At 38.6% G+C, this 21,294-nt stretch overlaps 3 protein-coding genes across 3 annotated transcripts; all 3 read right to left on the reverse strand.

Annotated features, from left to right (window-relative positions):
• Nucleotides 1–518: 518 nt before the first annotated feature.
• On the reverse strand, nucleotides 519–1,606 carry F4817DRAFT_316362 (uncharacterized protein; the record flags this gene model as incomplete). Its single annotated transcript, XM_049300666.1, has 2 exons — nucleotides 519–1,144; nucleotides 1,201–1,606. 2 exons carry the CDS (start codon nucleotides 1,604–1,606, stop codon nucleotides 519–521), a joined length of 1,032 nt encoding a protein of 343 aa, XP_049158694.1.
• Nucleotides 1,607–2,233: 627 nt separating this feature from the next.
• F4817DRAFT_316363 (uncharacterized protein) lies at nucleotides 2,234–4,108 on the reverse strand (the record flags this gene model as incomplete). Its single annotated transcript, XM_049300667.1, has 1 exon — nucleotides 2,234–4,108. The coding sequence occupies one exon, from the start codon at nucleotides 4,106–4,108 to the stop codon at nucleotides 2,234–2,236; it is 1,875 nt and encodes a 624-aa protein (XP_049158695.1).
• Nucleotides 4,109–4,993: 885 nt separating this feature from the next.
• F4817DRAFT_365548 (uncharacterized protein) lies at nucleotides 4,994–7,465 on the reverse strand (the record flags this gene model as incomplete). Its single annotated transcript, XM_049306884.1, has 2 exons — nucleotides 5,094–7,465; nucleotides 4,994–5,041 (listed from the first exon to the last, which is right to left on the reverse strand). The coding sequence occupies exons 1-2, from the start codon at nucleotides 7,419–7,421 to the stop codon at nucleotides 4,994–4,996; spliced, it is 2,376 nt and encodes a 791-aa protein (XP_049158696.1). The 5' UTR covers nucleotides 7,422–7,465.
• Nucleotides 7,466–21,294: the final 13,829 nt, after the last annotated feature.

Raw genomic sequence — 21,294 nt, forward strand, 5'->3', positions numbered from 1 at the left:
CCTTGTGACTTGTGAAGATTTGCTCGTTCTTGCGTCAAGGTAGTTTGCAGCATCTGCCTCTCGCCGGTCAACACCTGTATCTGAGTTCGGAGAGTGCGAGATACAAAGATGACTACAAAGCTCATTACCTGTTGGATAATTGATCATTCATTGATTGACTAAACTAAACCATTATTATTTTTTTTACAAACACTCAAGATGATTCTGAATGTCTGAATGACACGTGACGTGTTGAGATGTACCTTGGTACATCTCACATTACCTCTATACATACATAGGTAATCGTTGTACAAGGATATGCAAATAATTGAGCTGACATGCACCTAGACAGACAGTCACGTGCCTCCACACGTGACTAGACGGACTACATACATGTCTCACAATAATCCAGGACTTTTGGTGATTTTGTTTATTGACCAATCTATCTTCAGCTGAAGAAAAATAAAAGCAAAATATAATACAACCCTTGATTTCCAAGGCGGCTTTCATTCGCCCTTCTTAACACCGGCGAAGATGTCTCAATACCTGTCCCTGCGGCTGCCACCACGTAATAGCTCAATGCATCGCCATCTCTGGTACTCGACAAAGCTGAAGGTGCAGTTGTCACTGAGCAAGGTGAGACTGTAGGATACCATAGTGTCAAATAGATCGTTGAGAAGAAGATGAGCTTCTGGTTCGTCCCAATCTCCCGCGTGGCGCATCCCGAGCACGATCTCTTTTCCCTTGGGAGCTTCTGGGGATAAGCGTATGACGGGTTCAATCAAACCGAACCGTTTCTGTACCGCCCGTGTAAGCTCCTTCTGTGTGCCGTAACATCGATCCCAGTGGAAATCCTTAGCTGGTAGCCGGATGACGAAGGGCTCGCAGCCTGGGAATGTCGCGGTATCTCTTCCTCGAATGTTATCCCATACGGTCTTTCGTCGTGTCAGAGTTGATGGTATGAGGATACCCTCGGAGCTGGATGGTGATGATTGGCTAGGGGCGAATAGCCGAATTGGATGATCGGCCTGCTGCCGCTTATAGAGCTGAGTATGCAGTCGACCGGAAGTCTCGTCTTCGCATCCCGCGGCATCTGACCACACTTGCGAGATTCCGCCGCCCGGGTATAGCTCCGCAAATCTACCCGCAATAGGATATGTGTTGCCTAAGAACATTGTTAGCTAAAGGATGAAAAGCATAGTGAGATGTGATGAAACTTACAGTTTCTATAGTATAGCATCCGAGTAGCGATGAGATTGTAGGTGTGAGGATCGTCTTCATAAAAGACGCATCGCATTTCTTGCAACTCTTCCACAACATCATCGAGGAGGACAAGCAAATCATCCAATGTGTATGGGTTTTGCGCAAGGATATCCTTGCAGACTTCAAACCGCATTCGGACACATCTAATGCAGCAAGGTTTCATGTCTCTGTTCAATAAGTTGTAGAGGTCGTCCCCGCGATATAGATTCGTCCTGAAGACAGAAGCGTCCGAAAGGTCACTCCGATAAATGCCGTCGCTTCGTCGAGCGGTACGTTGGGAATGAGAACGCGTGCCATACACATTGGCCGGATAGTCTTGGTCGTATGGGGCCAATACCCTTGTGATTAGACCTTGTCTGTCCATGGTTGGTGAGGTGGTTAGACCCGGCAGTTGAAGACCATGAGAGTAAACAATTCCAGACGGTGGGTTGTAGAAGAGAATTCTTAGGGGTAGTGAAATAAAGGAAAATAAAAGATGATTAGAGGGAACGAAGGTTGGGTTTATATTGTGAGAATAGAGAAGAAGTCCAACTCATCTTCCAGCTGACATAAATTTTGCAGGACAATTGACTCACGTATCTCTCTGTTTGAGCTGGATGTTCAGCACCGTGCGCCCCCGCACTATGGGACCATTACATTAACCTTATGTAGCACTTTTCATTCAGTAAGCCAATATTTGTTCCTTTCGGGCTTTGCGAAGATGATATCTAAGAGGATGATTAAGATCATAAGCAAAACCCCCTACTGGCATTATAAACTACAATTTTAGAAACAGCTTTGAGAACTTAGATGTGATATTACTAAAAGACTAAAATGAGCACGGGATAATTGTAGGGACATTTGTATTAGCAGTACCTGAATGAACTAGTTTAAGGGATACGAAACGTCGGGGTCAACAAGTCATTTTTCAACGGAGAGAACTTGATTTTTTATTAATTCTGTGACAATCTCTTGGCCGACGTAGCACTCTATCCTAATCTAGGAATCGACATCAGGACTCGTGGGGTCTTGTTTCAAAGTAGCCCTGGTCGGGAAGGTCTCTGATGTAGCTTGAGTTGTGTGTCGTGGGATCTTCTACCAGCAGGCTTCGCTGGTTTATTGGCGAGAGATCATAGTTCCACCGGTGAAAATGATTGCGATCAAGAGTTGCCATCCTCTTTCTGCTGATGGGGCCGGGTCCCTGATGATTCATCACGACGGCGAGTCGATTCCATCCTTGAGTTGAACGTAAAGGGGGTCGGCCGATACGGCTCACAACCTCCAGCTGATATCGTGTGGCATTATTCAGCTGCGACCCTTTTGGGCAGTTGTCAATGGTATGGGTCAGGACGTTGCATAGGTAACAGCCTGGAATATCGCCTGAAGGATCCCAAACCGTTACACAGCCTTGTAGGGCGTGGCCATGTCTGCGACAATTCGCACACACAATGTCTATGGGATGATAGCTGAAATTATGTGGTTCGCGATCGCCGGGATTTCTGGACTGCCATATAGTTGTGATCAGATCAGATTTTCCTGTTAGTGCACAAACCATATCTATCATGCATTTATAGTAACCTGTTAAGAACTGCATGGCTGTCATCCGGTACACTAGAATATTCGCAGCTAATTTAGTTGCTTCTTCTATCGGGGTGCCGTCTTCAAGGGTTATTCCTGTTCCACTCTGCGTCGGGTCCGGCCTTTGCGGAATAGTATTATCTACTACTCGGGGCCCCGATGGCAATCGGATTACGATGACGAGTGAGCAGAACTTTCCACACCGTGCTGTTACTGTTATATTCTCTGGTCCACTAAGATAACCCTGATTTGGAAGGATCTTAATTTGTTCTAGGCCACTGGAAGCAGAGTCATTGACCAGTAGGTCGAATTGCTGGATACCCGACAGCTCATAATTCCATCGATCAAAGTGTGTCGAAAGCAGCTTTGTCATAAACTGCTTACCGATTGGACCAGGTCCTTGATGGTTCATTGCCACAGCTAGTTGGTTCCATCCACGTATTGACCGTAAAGGCGGACGGCCTGCACGATTAACCACCTCGATCTGATACCTTGTGGCGTCGTTATATCGTGGCTGAACTAGACAGCTATCAATCGTATGCGATATATCATTGCATCGGTAGCATCCGGGTATATCACCTGCGGGAGACCAATTCGTTACGCAATCTCGTACGGTATGACCTGATTTATTACAATTAGCACATATAACTCCACTAGGTTGGATTGGATGCTGAGGTATTTCTTGCGACACATGGTCTTCTTCTGAATCCTCGCTTGTCCATCTCAGGCTTCTCTGGATTGGCTCTTGGGGCACATCAGTAATTGGAGATACCCTGCTTCTTGTATTTATGATGTTTACAGGCTCTCTGGTACCACTGTCTAAGTTAGCATGCGAAGGCAGCGATTCACTTGAAAGTATGTGTTCGAAGGGGTATGGGTTAGCCGGAGCTCCTGTAAATAGGTTATTCTCAGACGGCTGTGATACGGCGGGACGTTGGGTAGCCGGCCCTCCTGTACGAAGGATACTCTTCAACGGCTGTGTTCTTGATGGGATTCGGTCGCTGGCAGAGCTCACGCGGAATTGTCCGGGTCTCGATGCCATGTTTGCTGGAGAATGATGATGAGATCTCGACTGTGAGCGAGGCCTCTTGTGTCGCGGTCGATGGGAGTGGGAGGAAGATTCTAATTCTTCACTCGACAAGCTCTCTATGTCGACGAAACGGACGCGCTTACGGGGGCGCTGCGATGCTGCTTCGATCGGACTTGGTGATCGACGGCCTCGATTGGCCGGATTTAGTCGATGGGTACTGGTTGGGTTATGCGGTTGGCTGCTGCGGCCTTCGCCTGGTTTGTTAGCTCTTCCAGTCATTTCAATAAAGTTTGTATCCTGCTATATGTGCGTGGTAAACTTTGATGATGGTGATGTGAGGTGTAAATTGAAGTGCGAAGGAGAAATGTTTTAAGTAGAAGAGATGGAATTTAAAATAAAATTTTAAGGGCAAATTTTGTGTGTGAGGGGCATGCGCTACGCGGCGACAGCACGCTTCACGAGATACTAGACACTACAAAAGCAGGTACCTTGCATGTACCTGGTGGATGGTATCAATGTAGCTTTAGGCACCTGCCCAATTTATAGTTTCCACGGCGTTGTAATTGTTAGCCCTCTATCACAACTCTCGTATAAAAAGTCAAAACTTTATTTCACTTAAATAATATATCATTATCCTTTTTTCGAGGGGCGAGGTGGCTTGCAATAAATACTTCACTGGATCTATTATATAAATCTCGAAGTATAAAATTCCATGTTTATATTTCTCGCCATGCTAAGTAATAATATTAAACTGGGAATATTAAGAGTTAGCTTTATTACATCCTAGGTACTTAAATTATACGAAATCATAACACCAAGTAATACACCATACAGCGTAACAAATGAGTGAGTAACGCAAGTGAAATAGGGACTGTATTGGGTATTGCGTTACAAACCGCAGGGCTTCCGGCCATTATATACACATATTTGCTAGATTACCATCGAACTTAAGCACTTTCCATGATTGGCTTTTACTTGGAGATGCGGTTTGGATTTATGAGTTGTAAAGGGGAAAATCAAGAAAAAGGTTGGCTACCGTTCAGTTCTACGACTTTCACCTATACAGTCATCCCCGCGGTCTATATAGTACAAAGACATTGCTATTCAGTACCTAAGCGTATCTCGATCTCGTAGTTGGCAACTTTAATGCATCAAATTGCCTTTTTAGTTTGCTCCCGTATAATTTCCTTCGGCAAGGGCAACTTTTTCGTTCTGTAAGGCTAAGCTACTCAATAGACTATAAGGGAGCGATGTCCTTCCTTACCCATTCAACAAGCGATCGAGTAGGGACTCGGGTTAGGTTAAATACCCAGCCATAACCATCTGAGATGATCTGGTCCGTGTAGAATGCAAAAACCATATCGTTGTCTGGAGAGGTATCTCTATCGAACAACTCGTATGCATTCATATAGGGGAATCCGCCTAGTTGTACCTCTCTGAATGACGTAAGATCGTGACAGGCCATCCCTGACTTGCGTTTGAAGTAGACAATCTGGGACGACCAGGCCTTCATCAGGTCATTTGAAACGTAACTCACTTCGTCTGGGCTCAGTGTCGTGTCTCGGATGGGATCTTCGGACAGCTCGATGCCGTGTATGGATTCTAGCTCGCGGACCTTTTCGAGGATGATAGGGAACGCTTCGAGATCGATACCCGCGTCGCAACCTTTTTCTTCCGCCCCCAAGTCTTTGCCTTTGACTTGGGATACTTCCGCCCTGAGGAACAATCCGAGTATCATCCACATGGCACCGCGATCGAGCTCCTGCTTTCCTATTCCTACGCATTCCCAAGCCATGATCTCGTGAATATCCATGATAGCGTCTTTACGTGCTACCCGAGAGTTGGTTGATAGCTCGATCTCCTTACGTTTGCCCTCGAGCAGCTCCGAAAAGTACACGGCGCCTGTGTCTTCGCTTATAATTGAGGCGATCCTAATTATCACCCGCTTCGTCGCGTCAGATTCGGCATCATGGATGCCTGCCAGTAGGAAAGCCAAAGGGACGGTCCCGAAATCGTTGTACTTGGAATCTAAAAAGTCCAAAGTCCGCTTTGCTCGAGGCCCATTAAGCACGGGCCGATTACTCCCACTCGGAAAGTGGCTCAAGCAACCCATGTTGATGAGGCTTTTCCATACGCTTCCCATGTGCTCGATGCTGGACACCGCAGGGAGCGGAACTAGAGGGTCTTTATCGTCCGGCCACGGGACGCAGACCTCGAAGCATAAGCGCATGAACTGGTCTTCGTATGCGGGGGCTAGGGGGGCTAGAGTCCATTCGTCGAAGTTGGCACTCGAAAAGCGGCCGTCATCCTTGTCGACACAGTAAAACTTCACGGGTGTGGGGATCCGGGGGGCGCAGGTCTTTCTCGCATATGACTGCTCTTTGAGAAGCTCCATACGTGATTTGGGCGTGTTCGTCCAGATGAGCGCACAGGTCTCAGGGTCAAATGTCTTACTATAACAAGTAGAGAGGGACAGTATGGCCGTAACCCTTGGGAGGTATAATACGACGGGGACGCCGGGTTCGATGTAGACTACCTTGGGGCCGGGATATATAATCGCTTCTAGCCAATCTCCTAATGTCATGTCCGGCGAAACTTGGAATTGGACGACATTGGCGAAATTAGGATTCTCGTACAGCATCTTGCTGATGCCGAAGGTATTCTGATCATTTTGAATCACCACGACACACGGGCCTAAGGGACAGCCTTCTGTCGTGAGAGAAAACCGGTCAATAATCTCAGTAGCTTCCGCGGCAGCTACGGCACCATCCAAGTCTTCCATGCGAGATCTCATACTCTTCATTTCATTCGCCACATCGAACGCCTCCTGTAGGCTGTAGTACAACTCTGGGGTGTCGGGAATCCCGGCACGCAGTGCACCTAAGATTAGTGTGGGAAGATTCTTGTCGCTCTCCTGCCACCAGATGGTACTTAACGGTAAGTTTTTGCTGGTTAGAACTGGTGTGTGGGGGGAGGCGAAGGTAATATGCCGGCATTTTGTATTCAGCCAGGCCTCCAAAAACTTGTGCACAGGCGGACGCGTAAACGAAGCCATGGTGATTAGAGTAAGGTCACAGTTGAGTGTTAGTCCTCGATGCCACTTTACCAGCTCGGAGAGGAGGAGCTCGCCGTCGGCTGTGGGGGACAGTTCTAGGTCCATCAAGAGAACGACCCGACGGGGCGTACCCGTGCGAAGTACACCGCGGAGAGCGGTACGGAGTTGGGCAGCAGTTGCTAGGTGGAGCTTTGACTCGAGTTTCTCAAGGCCGACGCAGATATTTTGCTTTAGCTTCTGGTGTGGCGACGCTTTCGTCTGGAAGTAGGCAGAAAGCATCAAAGCTTCAAGGCCGAATGCCGGCACGTAGATGGCCACATTGTCGTGGTCGGAGGCATGGGTCTTCTCCCAGATGAATTCTATCATTCCGGTGCTCTTTCCTGAGCCATGCGGGCCTTCGATGTGTGCAAGTCGGGCGGCTGATGCCTCATTGTGGTTTGATCCAAGAAAATGCTCGAGGTCGCCCTTCGCAGTCTCCCACGATAGTAACTGTGGATTTTGGGGGGGTTGGATACCCCAGCGGGATAAATCTGCCATCTTGTTGTTTTTTATTCGTTGATAAGATGGTGTTTCGAGATAGGTTGCGGTGTTGCTAAATATGGTTGTGCAGGAAGGAAAACCAGGTAAGAATTTAAGAAGAGAATGTGTATTTGATATTACGAGATAAGGGATAAAGTACCTCACTTGAACACGTTATCTACGCTCAAAATAGGCATCTACGCTCAAAACAGGTACTATGTACCTACCTATTTACTTAGGTACCTAGGAGTCTAGGACATTAAAAAGTTACGAGGGATGATGATGATGATGATAACGTTTACGTCTATTGGTCTGCTATATCTACTTGCGTAATTACAGCGGCGCATCTCTGGCGCTTTAGACGTCTAGAGTACTCCCTTGAAGGGAACAGAGCTAGAGTATCGCCTGACATGAGAAAAGGACAAAAGAGAGTGTAATCTATCTAGAGGTTGGAATTTGGGGTTTTAAGGCCTTCTTTCCGGTGCCTCGTGCGGTTCTACAAGATATTGTGGCTGCTTGCAGCCGGTACCTAGTAGGGCCTAATTTCGCTTGTTCCCAGTAATAAAGCCTATTTTGGGCCTCATTCTGTGGTGGGCGAAAGTTACGAGGGAGACACAAACAGAAGTCTATACAGCCGTACATTTTCAGCAAGGCTATCCTTAATACCTAAGTACCTAAACTATAGCTAGAAAGACCCGGGCGGCATGTATTATTATCGATCGCGGTATGAGCGATCCGTGCGACCCCTTGGAGAACGAGAACGAGATCTGTCTCGTCCTTGCCGGTCTCTATCCCTACGCCCCCAGGAGTGAGTGCTCGGAGAACGAGGACGAGGACCAGATCTCGATCGCGAGTCTTGTCCCTGCCAATCGCCATCCCTATACTGCCGGGGGTGGGTACTTGGAGAACGAGGACGAGGACGAGATCTTGATCGCAAGTCTTGTTCCTGCCGATATCTATCGTCATAGTCCCGCGAGTGACGAGCTGGTGATCGGGATCTTGATTGCCGGTCGCGACCTCGCCGGTCCCCGGGAATGTGCGTGTCAACATTATTAGGCCTAGACTGTTCTCTTGACCAGTATCGATTTCTCGGCCCGTGTTGCATATTCGCGCGACCTCTTCGTCTCCCCTTACCGCGAGCGAATCTCTTTCTCTTTGGTGCACCTGCTGGCTGCTGCAAACCTTGCTCGGAAGGCATGTGAGCCTCTTGATACTCCCACCCTTCGTTCTCCTCTTCTTTTACTCCTTTGTTCTCCTCTTCGTTCTCTCCTTCGTTCTCTCCTTCGTTCTCTCCTTCGTTCTCTCCTTCGTTCTCTCCTTCGTCCTCATCTTCATCCATATCTTCAAAATGGACTACGCGGGCCGGCCGTGAAGGACCCGTCGACAGCGACAATTTAGAAGGCATATTTTGCTGAAACACCTTGTCCTGTTGTCCACGCTTCAGGGGGCCATGCTTGTCATGTAAAGTGGGATTAGGACGAATCTGTCTAGACTCTCCAGACACACTGCTGCCAGACTGAGAACCAGGCGCAGGATGCAGCACCGAGGTCGGCTTCATCATGAATTGGGGGCCAGGCGTTAGATGCGACACTGGGCTTGGATTGGCTGCAGGTAGGGCAGTAGGCGCAGGATCCAGCACTGAGATCGGCTTGGTCATGACTTGGGGGCCAGGCGTTAGATGCGGCACTGGGCTTGCATTGGTGGTAGGTCGGGGACTAGGCGCTGAGTGCTGCACTGATTTATCAGCCGATGTAACTCGTGGAGCATGTATGATGGCGTGCTGTTTGACCCTCGAAGCAGCCTGTATCTTTTTCAGGGGTTTCTCTGAAGTGAATTCTCGTCTCAAGAACTCGCTCGTATCTTGCCTTTCCTTACGGGTGTGCTCTGGCTCTGGGGCTTTGCGTTCGGCTAGGTAGCGGGTTTCTGACCTGTATCGTGGCCTGTCGGACTTGTAATACATTAGGTAATACTTTCCTGGTTCCTTGCAAGACCAGCTCTGGTCTTTATCATTCCCATATGGGGGTAAAAAGTGGCTGCCATCGCAATTATAGAGGTGTACCGCTACAGGTTCCTCGTTAGGTGGGGAAATTCTAGCAAGACAGATAAGACGATAGGAGGCCGAGCTCTGTGATGAGACAATAGCGTTGTCCTCGACCCGTATGTCGTTGTACTTTACTGTCAGTTGCTGCAAGGTTTCGAACGGGGATCCCCTATCGAATGCAGCCCACAGGTCATTGTCCCAAAAGACGCGGATAAATAAGGGCGGCGTTGGGGCGTGGAATTTGGAATACTCTGTTCCTTCGCACCCGGAGGGTGATAATATTTTCTCGATGGCTATGGGGAGATCTTCGGGATACTTTATTCGTATGAGACCCTCTTTCGCGATATCTTTGGCGTTTAACTTGATCTCCTGTATACCTTCGCCTCGATCTTCGTATGCTGTAGTCTTGTATATGAGGTAACGACGGTTGAACCAAAACTGTTCGGTCATCATCTTATTCTCGAGAACATCGAAGAGGTCTAGAGGATTGCCATTCCTTCCAAATTTAGCAAGACGACTATAGACGTAAGCGATCTTTTCTTCATATTGGCGTCTCGTTTGCGCATCAGAAAATTCTGGAATTGGGAAGTCGGTTAGTGCACATGGCACCGGCCCTAGACGTGTGCCCTTGTCGAAGAAACTTCCATCTTTCAATAGTGTCACTACCATCCATCGGATGATGTCTAGAGCGGAGCATAGGTGCCGCTCGCCTAGAGAGCGAGCGAAAGCGTCCGGCCAACAGGTCTTCAGCTTCTCCATCAACTCACCCCCACTATATTTGAACTCTCCTGTCTGAATGTCCATAGTGCTATGTTGTCTGACTTGAAACTCAGCAGTGGGAAGGATGATAGTGTAATGTTGTTGCGAGAGAGAATAGAGGGAACGTGGTTGTAGAAAGGTTGGATTGTGTGGGATGAACTGAGGGGTTTAAAAAAAAAAAAAAAAAAAACCCCCTAGAAGTGTACAGAATCTTAGGCAGCACTTTCTAGATGAGTGACATTCAATCCAAAGCAGCGACCCCACAAGAACTTGGTACTTGCTTTCTTAGAGCTAGTACAACTTGTAGCATTCGCACTTAGGTCAGGCACCGCTATTTAAGATTAAATAGGTATTTATTGTATTGTTCTCTATGTTTCTACAGTTACCAGTGATATGACAACAATCCGCCAGTGTAGGCACAGCAACAAGTTACAGAATTAGATGGCAAGATACTTTGCTAGCCTTGATTGACTGGCTGGTAGTCCTGGCAACTATCCTATCATATTAATCAGATCGGCCACAACATCTTGCAAACAACTCGGCAGACGAGGATATTGAGTCTCTCCTTGATTGTGTACGTTATTTATGTAGGCCAACGGATAACCGGGAGAGGGGATGGGGGCTTTGGACTTTGTCTAGGTCATTGAGGCGGTATGTGTTGGGATGACTGATAGAAAGGAGCTACTAGATCACGAGGTAGAACAAGAAGAATGGATAAAACTTGTTTGTTACGCGAGGAGCTCTAAGCTAACTATGAAAGCCTCCGGCTATCCATACTGAAAGTATCATTTGCCCTGCCATCAGACTCACCAACCTGTTGTTCCATTTGCTTTCGACTACTCGACCTAGAAGTTCGAGTCCGTCGGCCGAGGATTGTGAAACATTGTCGTCTTTATCCCTGTCAAAATCTTGGCATCTATTTTCAATGACTTAACCAGACGCTCTCCGGCCGACGCGACATCACCGTGAAATTGGACGGCGTTGAAGGCAAGGAGACAGCCTTGAATGCGGAGAATGCTTGGCTGTAATAGGCCATAAGCTGTAAGACCCATGTTAAAACGAGGGTATGTAGCCCTATAGTAATATGTTGCGGTTAAGGAAAGTGTTAGTTTATGTAAGTTGCTCTGTATCTTTCCGGCATTGCGTGGCCCTGTAATCAGTCTTTGGTGGTTCCCCTAGCTAGAAGAAGAGGACGAATCATCCGGCAGTGACGTATTGTATGAATACACACTGTTGAGATATTCCAGCTGTCGCATAGTTACTGGTAATTTCAGGGCATAGCACCGCGTCCTCCGGATTACGGCTCTGTCTGCCGTCACTGGGTCTAAGGGTAGTACTCTGGGATCATTACGTGAGTAGTCGTGACTAGCAAATATAATAGAAGGGGGAATATCTCTAGCGTACGCTCGCGTCCATGGGTAAAATTCAGAAGGAGCGCGGCTGGCTGCCATCCCGAGGTAGTCCTGTCGGGTGCTGATAGGAGCTCGGCGACCCCTGAGTAAGACTAGGCGGTAATACCTGAGGTCATGGTTCATGAGGTTCGCCTAGGGCAATCATCAAATGCATGGACTGTGGTGTTGCAGCATAGACAGCTGTGCAAAGTGCCGTCGAGCCCCGGAGGCCCAACGCATATGGACAAGTCATACCTCATGCGGTTGCAATTTATATAGCGCCTCAGGTCGTGGAAAGGGACACTAGGAGGATCGCCGCTGTTTAAAGATGGCGGGGCGGGGAATTAGTGTGAGAAGACGGAGTGGGCACCGCCAAGGACCGTGGGTCTTCCGTCAAAAGGCTTGGCGCGGGGGGTGATCAAGGATCAGGCGCGATGGGTCTCTCGGAGTATGTCGAGAGTGGTTCGCCCATATACATCTCCGGGTTTACTTCGGCTCGCAGGTTACGCATCTCCACCACCGCGCTTCCGGTCGAATCGGGCGAGTCGCGCATCGCGGGCGCGTTAGTCAGCATAATCTTCGTTGGGTTAGTCAACTTGTACAAACAGGCACGGACGAATATTATGAAGTAGGTGGGTGGGATTGTGCAGGTGAGTAAAATTGTACAGTATTGTGCGGGTGGGTAAGTGAGAAGAAATGCAAAACTATCACTCGGACAAAACATACCTGCCTGTCTAACTACTCAACTTAGGTAGGCAACCACTTCAATTAGAAGAACAAGACTTATTCATTCAAATGAAATTAGAATGTGTCTCCTAGAATGACTCTGGCGCGCCTATGGGAATTGAGCAAGTCTTGCAATACCTAGGGAAGATGAGCGGTCGGTCAGTACTAATCATTCAACCTAGATGTTACTTAGGTACCTAAGACGACTTACTACAGGCTTTCGCTGCGCAGCAGAATGGTGCATGAGCTTCATATGTCCACCTGTCAGGATTCTAGATGAGACATCTAGAACAAAGGACATGTTCAGTATTAGAAGTAGACTCGTAGTTAGGTTAGAGTTCCTCGCGGAACAACAAAGTTGTTTCCATGTTGTTTGGTTCCACCTCGTGGCACCACCAACCTCGAGGCTGAATAATGTCAAATCTAGATATGTTTCTAGGTTAGTAGAGTGTGCATCGATAGAAACGGGAGCAGACTGCTCGGTGCCGTGTATAACGTACCTTTGTGTTCGGATTCTGGAGGCATCTATAATTGAGAATGTTCCCGGTATGCAGAGGTATGTTTAGAGTTTCATCACAGCGATGAAATTGTCAGATAAGTGTTGTAGGATCTTCGCATAGATTTCGAAGTTGAGAACTTATAAGAGGTTGTTTGAATTTAGAAGAGGTAACTTATCTTTAAAAGTAGATGCAAGGAACAAGTTGACGTTCTGGGTATGGTAAAGAATGTAATAGGCTTTAGGTTTAATTTCATCCAAAATATACCGGTGGGAGAGGTCCCAGGACAGTATGACTCTAGGATGTTGGAATGTACTTGTCAGGATTTATACCCGTTGATTAATGTCATACACAGAGTGAGTGTCTAGGATAGGTAGACCAAGTAATAATGGTATTGATCTTGTAACGCCTGGCCTTCTATCCTCTTATATAGTAGATAGACCCCTGTTAGCTACCCCTGACCCATAATACCCTGACAGTACTATACTGTCAATACGGAGAAAGCCTATGAACAGGGTTGTACCAGAATTACTAACCTTACGAACTCTGGTCGAAAGATAATCCAAGTTTTTCTAGAGTTTCCCTGGAGAGCGTCTTTATTATATATTCGCCTCTTGCGTGTTCAGTGCTTTGGTACCTTGCTGTTAGCATAGAAATAGTCTATCTAGAAACCTAGCCTTCTTTGCATAGCGCCTATAAGGTCAAATAAGCTTATTCGCTTGGAGTAGAGACATGGTATGCGCGGACGGGGTCCTACAGTGTCACCCTCTGTATCGACCACAAGTAAATCAACGAGACGATTGAGAACCGGCTTGAAGCCGACCCCGGTGATACATGTGCCAAGGTATTTTGCTTAGACTTAGGGTCATTGTCCCCTGTCGTAGCCGGCCCTAACTCTGTCAAAGTCACCAAAACTCTGAACAAGCTCGAATCACAGAACATTGCACTCGACAAGACTTATCTTGATCTTGTTTCCTGCACCAATTCCAGGAGTTCCAATTTGGCTCAAGCAAAGGTATTCTGCGAAGCTGCCAAGGACGACAAGCCTGCCAAGGTCTCTCCCAATATCAAGTTCTATGTTACAGCAGCTTCTGTGGCTAAATAGAAGATTGCTGAGAAGGCGGGTGATTGGCAGGTCCTACTCGACGATGGCGATGAATTCGTTTATGTCTAATGGCGTGAAGACTATCTAGGTAGATAACAGTACGCTCAGTCACCTAAAAGCGTATAGATGACGCTATGTGACGTTTAGAATACCTCCTTAAAGTAGACAGAGCCAGAATATCGACTGACATAAGAGATCTTTAATGGTTCCGAAAAGATATGCTAAAGTCTGTGGAAAATTGACGTGCTACTTGAATGGTTCTAGGGGTGGTGGAAAATGTGCAAATAAATTGAAGGTTCAACGGCTGGAAGGATCCCCAGAAGCCACTCTTATGGTTGACATTTTAAAAGCAATAAGAAATTTTAAGACTAAGATTGGGAATGTTCGCAACTGAAGAGAAGAATCTTGGATACTTGCGTTGCTTCGTCTTCCATATCTTGGTATGCATCGGACGCAGAACTTGCAGATAGATTTACCGAAAAAGACGGTTAAGGCCTCGCAACTGCTGCAGTCTCTGCCTTTCTTGACGTAAGAGCCGCGATCAGGATCAAAGCACGCAGTCGGCCTCTCCAATCTGTCTTGAACAGGCTCCAGTATTCCATAAGAAGAGCTAGGACTTTGAAGTAAGACGAAAGATTCGCAAGGACTTCTCTCAAGGGGCTGTGTTGAGGGTTAAGAGTTTTGGGGGGTGGAAGAACCACCAGAAGCATCCTAAAATCCCCTGATATCCCCCAGAAGTGTAAGCTTCAACATGGCCAGTCTTAAATCAAGATGAACGGTCATTGGGGACAAGATCCACCATGGAAAAAAATAATAAAAAATAAAGCATCCAAGTCTTTATCCTTCGACAGCTAGAAATTTGACAAGCTTCCGAACTCGTAGTTATAAATATACCTAACGTCTAGAAGCTCTATCGTAGAATATATAGAACCAACTACATCTGTCTAAGGATTGTATCCATATTTTATCTAAACCTATAAGTATTGCTGTTGAGCTATGCGAATCTTGCTACAGTCCGTTACGGCTATACGCTTTCAGTTGGCCTTACTGCTACGTAATTGGCATTGTACCACCAGGACATAGGCGAAACTAAAAGATAGCAAAGCAAGTTCAAGTATCAGGAGTAACACGTAGCGGATGTAAGAAGCCCCTTTTCCACACATGATGGAATAATATCTAATAAGAAGCTTCGGTAACACCAATGCAAATTTCAGCGAGCCTTCGCTCTAATTCTGGAGACAAAAGCTGTTAAAGGTTTTTAGCACGGGCGAGCCTCAGCATAGCCGGCCGGGCTACGCATGTACGAGAAAAGGCCCATAAAGTGTACAAGGTTTTTGATGAAAGGGATAGTCGGCTATCTACTTGGCCCTATGCACTACGCGCGTCCGAGAGGCAATGTAAAATCCCTAGATGATATGTTCAGAAGCGACCACATTGGAACCAACGAGGCCGCATGGGTAGTCGATAAGGGGGGAGATGGCGTCGTATTAGGCAGACACATAACTCCGGGTGGTTCAAAGTCTACATTAGCAAGCTCTTCTAGACCGCATCCTATTCCTTAAAAGACGCGTCGACGGCGATCTTTAGAACGAGAGCAGCACCGTTTCGTATGAAGGCTCTTGTACTAGAGCATCGCCACTCGTAGCTATTTAACTAGGCATATATAAGCCCTCTACACTACGTGCTTACCTCCCATCCGGCTATGTCATCTAGATCCTTCTTATGCATTTCCAAGATTTTGGCACATCTGGCGATCGGAGCTCGGGGTCCGTGTAGGCAGCAGAAAACAGCAAGGGAACATTTCGATGCTTCGAAAGGAAGAAGTATGCGACCCTCGGGCTGTAAGGAATAAGCTTACACCGCTTAGGATAAAATGAGGCAGAGCAAGTCTAGCCACGTTATGAGAGCTGATAATCTGCTCATTTACGTACCTACTAATTCGATGGCGTTGTGCTACTCTGGGGATGCTTCCGTTGATTACAACACTGCCGGCTTATTTTCTCTCTCAGGTAGCACAACCCCAACTCGAGGCACCAAGCTGCGAGAGCACGCGGTAAGCGAGTTAACGTAGCCTTAGCTCCCCCTCTTTACATCGCCGGTAGTTGGGAGGAGTTCGTCCAACGCTTATTTGTGCTATAGATAGTCTCCACGACCTACACGTCACCGTAGAAAACACCAACAGAGCTTTCCCGCTCGCCTATTTGCTAGACTAGGCGGCTACGGGGATTGGAGATAGACGGCTTTAAGTGCGTCGTGTCTTGAATGGCTATGGTGGCCAGTCATGTCGTAACTGTTATGAAACACTTTGATAGTGGGATGGAGAGAGAAGATCCCGTGAACCGATCCATCCTCTTAATGTCTGGTGGTTGTAAGTAGTATCTCCGAGATCCACACAGTAGCAATTATCCGACGATTTTGGTATATACGGTCTTTCACGACATCGTGTTTCGAAAATCGATAGGTCGGTATAAATGAAGTAGATAACATGATGGCAACCATCGATCGAGCGGACATCGTATTGCTGTTGAGGCCTTATTGAAAACATGAAAGTTGTTAATCTGGAAAGATTGGCGTATCCTGAGGGAATCCTGCGGAGGTCCAAGAAGTTCGTTACGATGTGACGAAACTATTAATAAAGAATCAAACGGATGGAATGAAACCCGGGTCTGGGGAACGTAAGCGTAGCGGGAGCGGTGCCAAGACTTGCGAAGCCAGGCGCCCGGGATTTAAAGATGTTATAGGCTTATAATAATTATGGTTGAGATGAAGATGTATTAGAGAGGTTTTTCAAGGCATTTGTAAAATGTTAGCTTTAATAATATATGTAGATACGTATGTGGGGTTAATGTGGGTTTTTATTTATAATAATTGCTATTTTTAAAAAAAAAATGTAATGTTTTTATTATATTATAATAATAATTTATTTAAATAATATAATTGTTTTTTAATAAAAATGTTAAAAATAGTTTTGTTAAAAAAGTTAATTATAGTTTATTAAAATATTATAATTAATGTTAAATTTTATGTTTTAATTTATAGTTTGTTAAAAGTTTTTCGAAATTTTTTTTTATTTTTTTTTTTAATAATTATTATGTATATTTGTTGTTAAGTTTAATATATTTTATAAAATATTTATTTTTATTTTTGTTTTTATTAATAATTTTATAGTGGTAGGTTTTTAATAATATTTTTTTTATATATAGTAATTAATGTTTAAAAATGTTTATTAAAAAAATTGGTTTAAAATAGTTTATAAAAATTATATTATAAATTTTAAAATTTTATAAAAAATTAAAATAATAAATAAAACGATTAATTTATTTAATAATTTTAAAAAGTTTAGCATATTATTAATTAAATTTACGGTTAAAAATTATTATTATTAAAATATTATAGTTTTTGTAAAGATGTAAAAAAATTTGTTATTTTATTTAGAAAAATATAAGTTTATATTTTTTATTATAATAATGTTTTATAAATATATTTATTACGGTAATTACATTATAAATATTTATTTTTATTAGCGGTAAAAATTAATATTATGCGTTAAAAAATTAAGTTATTAAATTTAGCAAAAATTTATATAATATTTTAAAAAGATTAGTTTTTATTGTTAATAATTTTATTAAATTTAATTTATATTAAAAACAGGGTAGGTAATATTTTTATATTATTATATTTTTAAAATTTTGGAAATAATAACGAAAATAAAACTTTATAAAAAAGATAAATTTTTTGGTTTATTTATTTATTTAAAGGTAATATATTATTATATATAATAATTTTATTTTATAAATAGTTTAAAATGTTTTTTAAAATTTTAATAAAAATTTAAGGTTTTTATTTAATATAATGATTTTTAGTAGTTTTTATTTTACGTTAAATAATTAACTGTTAAAAATTTTAATTTATTTAAAAATATTATAATTATATTTTCTAACAATTAAAATTATCGATTTTATAAATTTATTTATAATAATGTTAAATATATTATAATTTTTTTAATTTTTAAAAAAATTAAAAGTTATATTTAAAGTGATTATATAAAAAAGATAAAGCAGTTTAATAATAAATTATAATAATTTATAAGGTTTATATATTTATAAACGTAATATTATATATTTTAAATATAATTTTATATATTTTGTAAATTTTTTTTAATTAAAAATAAATAATTATAAATAATTTTTCAATTAATTATATTTAAAATAATTGGATTTATATATTATTTTAAATATTTTTATATAATAATTTTATAAAATGTAAAATTTATTATAAATTTTATTATATTTTTAAATAAAGCTGTTTTATAAATGAAATAAAAGATTTATTACATTTTAAAAATTAAAGCATTTGTTAGCGTTAATAATATTAAAAATTATTTATTATTTAAAATTTTAGTAATATTTTTATTATATTTTTATTTTAAATTTTAAGGCAATTTAAATTAATGTAATATTTTAAACGTTTTATAAAATAAAAAGATTATTATTAAATTTTAAAAATATTAATTATATTATTAGTAAAGTTTTTTTAAATAAAGTTTATAAATTATTTAATTATAATTAAGTAAATAATGTTTAATATTTATTAAAATTATTTGAAAAAATGTTTAAATTTCCGGGTTAAAGGTTTAATTATTTTTTTAAAAAATTGTTTATTAATAAACGAAATAATATGTTTAATATAATATATAATTTATTAGATTTATATAAAATTATATAAATAAATTTAAAAATATATTTAAAAATTTTTATAAAATATAAATTTTTATTATTTATTATTATAAAATTAATAAGGTTGGAATGTTTTATTATATTAAAAATGGTTTTATAATTTATAAAAAAATAAACTTTTTTTTAAGTAATAATAATATATTATTATATTTTTTTAAAAATTTAAATAAAGTTTAAAATTTTTATTTTTATTGGTTAGTATTTTTTTTTAATAGCGGTAAAAGTTTTAGAAAAAAATATAATCGGTTTAATTGCGGTATAAAAAGCATATATAATTAATTTATTATTTTTAAAAAGTTTTGGTAAAATATTTTTTACGATATAATAAACGTAAATGTTAATATTAATTTTTAAAACGTTAAAGTTAATATATAATATTTTTATCGAAAAAAAAAAATAAAAAATTATATATTTTATTAATATATTTTTAATATTATAAAAAAATGTAAATTTTTTTTTAAAAAATATTTTAATAGTAATATATAATATTTATTTTTTATATTTTTATTTAAAAAAAATTAATTGCAAATTTAAATAAAATAAAAAAATTTTTCGTTTTTTAAAGGATTTTATAAATTAGGTATATTATAAAATATTGCTTTATATGTATTTTACAAGGTTAATAAATGTTTTTAAATTTTTTAAAAAATTTAAAAATATAATTTTAATAATAGCCGTAAATTTTTCTTTTATAATTAAAAAATTAAAAAAATTAATTAATTAATTAAATATAATATTATTAGAAAATTTAATAAAAAATTTATTTGGTTTAATAAATATATTTTATAATTTTATAATAATAAATATAGTTTTAAAATTATTTATATAAACGTTAATTATTTTTAATATAATATAAATATTATTATAATAAACGTTTATATTTTTAATCGGTTTAAAAATAATATTTATTTATTATTATATATAAACGTTATTATTTTTATATTTTATAATTAAAATGTTAAAAATATATTAACTTTATATTATAATAATTATTAAAACTTATTAAATTTTTAAATAATTTTACTATTAATAATAAAATGAAAATGCGTTTAATATTAAACCAAATAGTTTTTTATAAAATTTGGTTAATATAAATTCTTAAAATTTTATAAAATATTTATTATTTAATATTATTATATTTATAATGTAAATATTAATAATTATATAACTTTTTTTTTTAATTTTATTTTTTTTTTTAAAAATAAAAATATTTTTATAAACGATAAAAACTGGTATAAAAAAAGGAATTAATTTTTAATTTTAATAAAATTATTTTTATTTAATAAATTTATTGATTATTTTATTAATAATTTTTTAATTTTTAATATTAATAATATAAAATTTATATTTTTTTAAAATAAGTTTTTTTTAATTAAATTTAAAATTAATAATTAGTAATTTATTATTATAAATATATATAAGTTTTTTATTTTTAAATATATCTTTAAACTTGGTAATTATATTATATAATTTATTAAATTTTTTAAAATAATTAAAGTTTTTATAAATAATAATTTTAATAAAATATTTTATAAATTTAATTATTTTAAAAATAAATTTGGTAAATAAATTAAATATTTGGTTATTATATTTAAAAAATCTAAGTTTTTAAATAATAAATTTAATAATTTTATTATTTATAATATAATATTTTTTATATTTTTAATTTATTAAAATAAAATATTTTATAAATATATTTTTAAAAATAATAATAGGTTTTAAAAAATTATTATAAATAATTATTTATTTATATTTATTATTTATTAAAAATATAAAATAAATTATTTAATTATTAATTAATTTAAAAATTAAATTTTGGCCAAAATTGGTTTTTTAATTAATATCGAAATATTTATAATAATATAGCTTTATAATTGTATAATAAGTATTAATAATTTATATTTTATTATATTTCTTTAAATTAAATATAATAAATAAAGGAATTATTATTTTATAAAATTAGATAATTATTATTTTTTTTAAAAAAAAGATATTAATTTATTTAATATTAAAAATATTAATTTTTAATAATATATAAAAAATGAAATTATTAATAAAAATAATTTTTTACAAAAATATTATTATAATAAATTAATTATTATATATTTCTTTAAAATAAAATCTTATAATTATATATTTTAATATTATAATATAATTTAAAGTAATTTTTTATATAAATATTAACGTTACTTTTATTTAAATTTTAATACTTAAATAATAACGTTATATTTATACTTTATTTATAATAATATATATATAATTTATATTTACATAAATATTTTTTTAATATTTTATTTTAAAAAATATAATAATATAAAATTTAAAATACGTTTTAATTTTATATATAAAATTGGTTCCAATATTTGGAAAAAAATTAATTAAAAATTATATAATAAATATATTAATTTTAAATAATATCTTAAAAGTTTTAAATAAATTATTAAGGTTTTTTATAATTAATATTGGTAAATTATTTAATAAAGCAAAAATTTTTATTATATTATTAATTAAATAAAATTCTAAAAAAATAAGGTTTATAATAATGATAATATTAATTTTTTTAATATATAATTGGTTAGGTAATATTTTAAATATTATAAATGTTAAATTTTATTAATTTTCAATTAATATATTTA

Source organism: Daldinia loculata (genome assembly GCF_022478755.1).
Source record: "Daldinia loculata strain CBS 113971 unplaced genomic scaffold F4817scaffold_27, whole genome shotgun sequence".
Classification (NCBI taxonomy): domain Eukaryota; kingdom Fungi; phylum Ascomycota; class Sordariomycetes; order Xylariales; family Hypoxylaceae; genus Daldinia; species Daldinia loculata.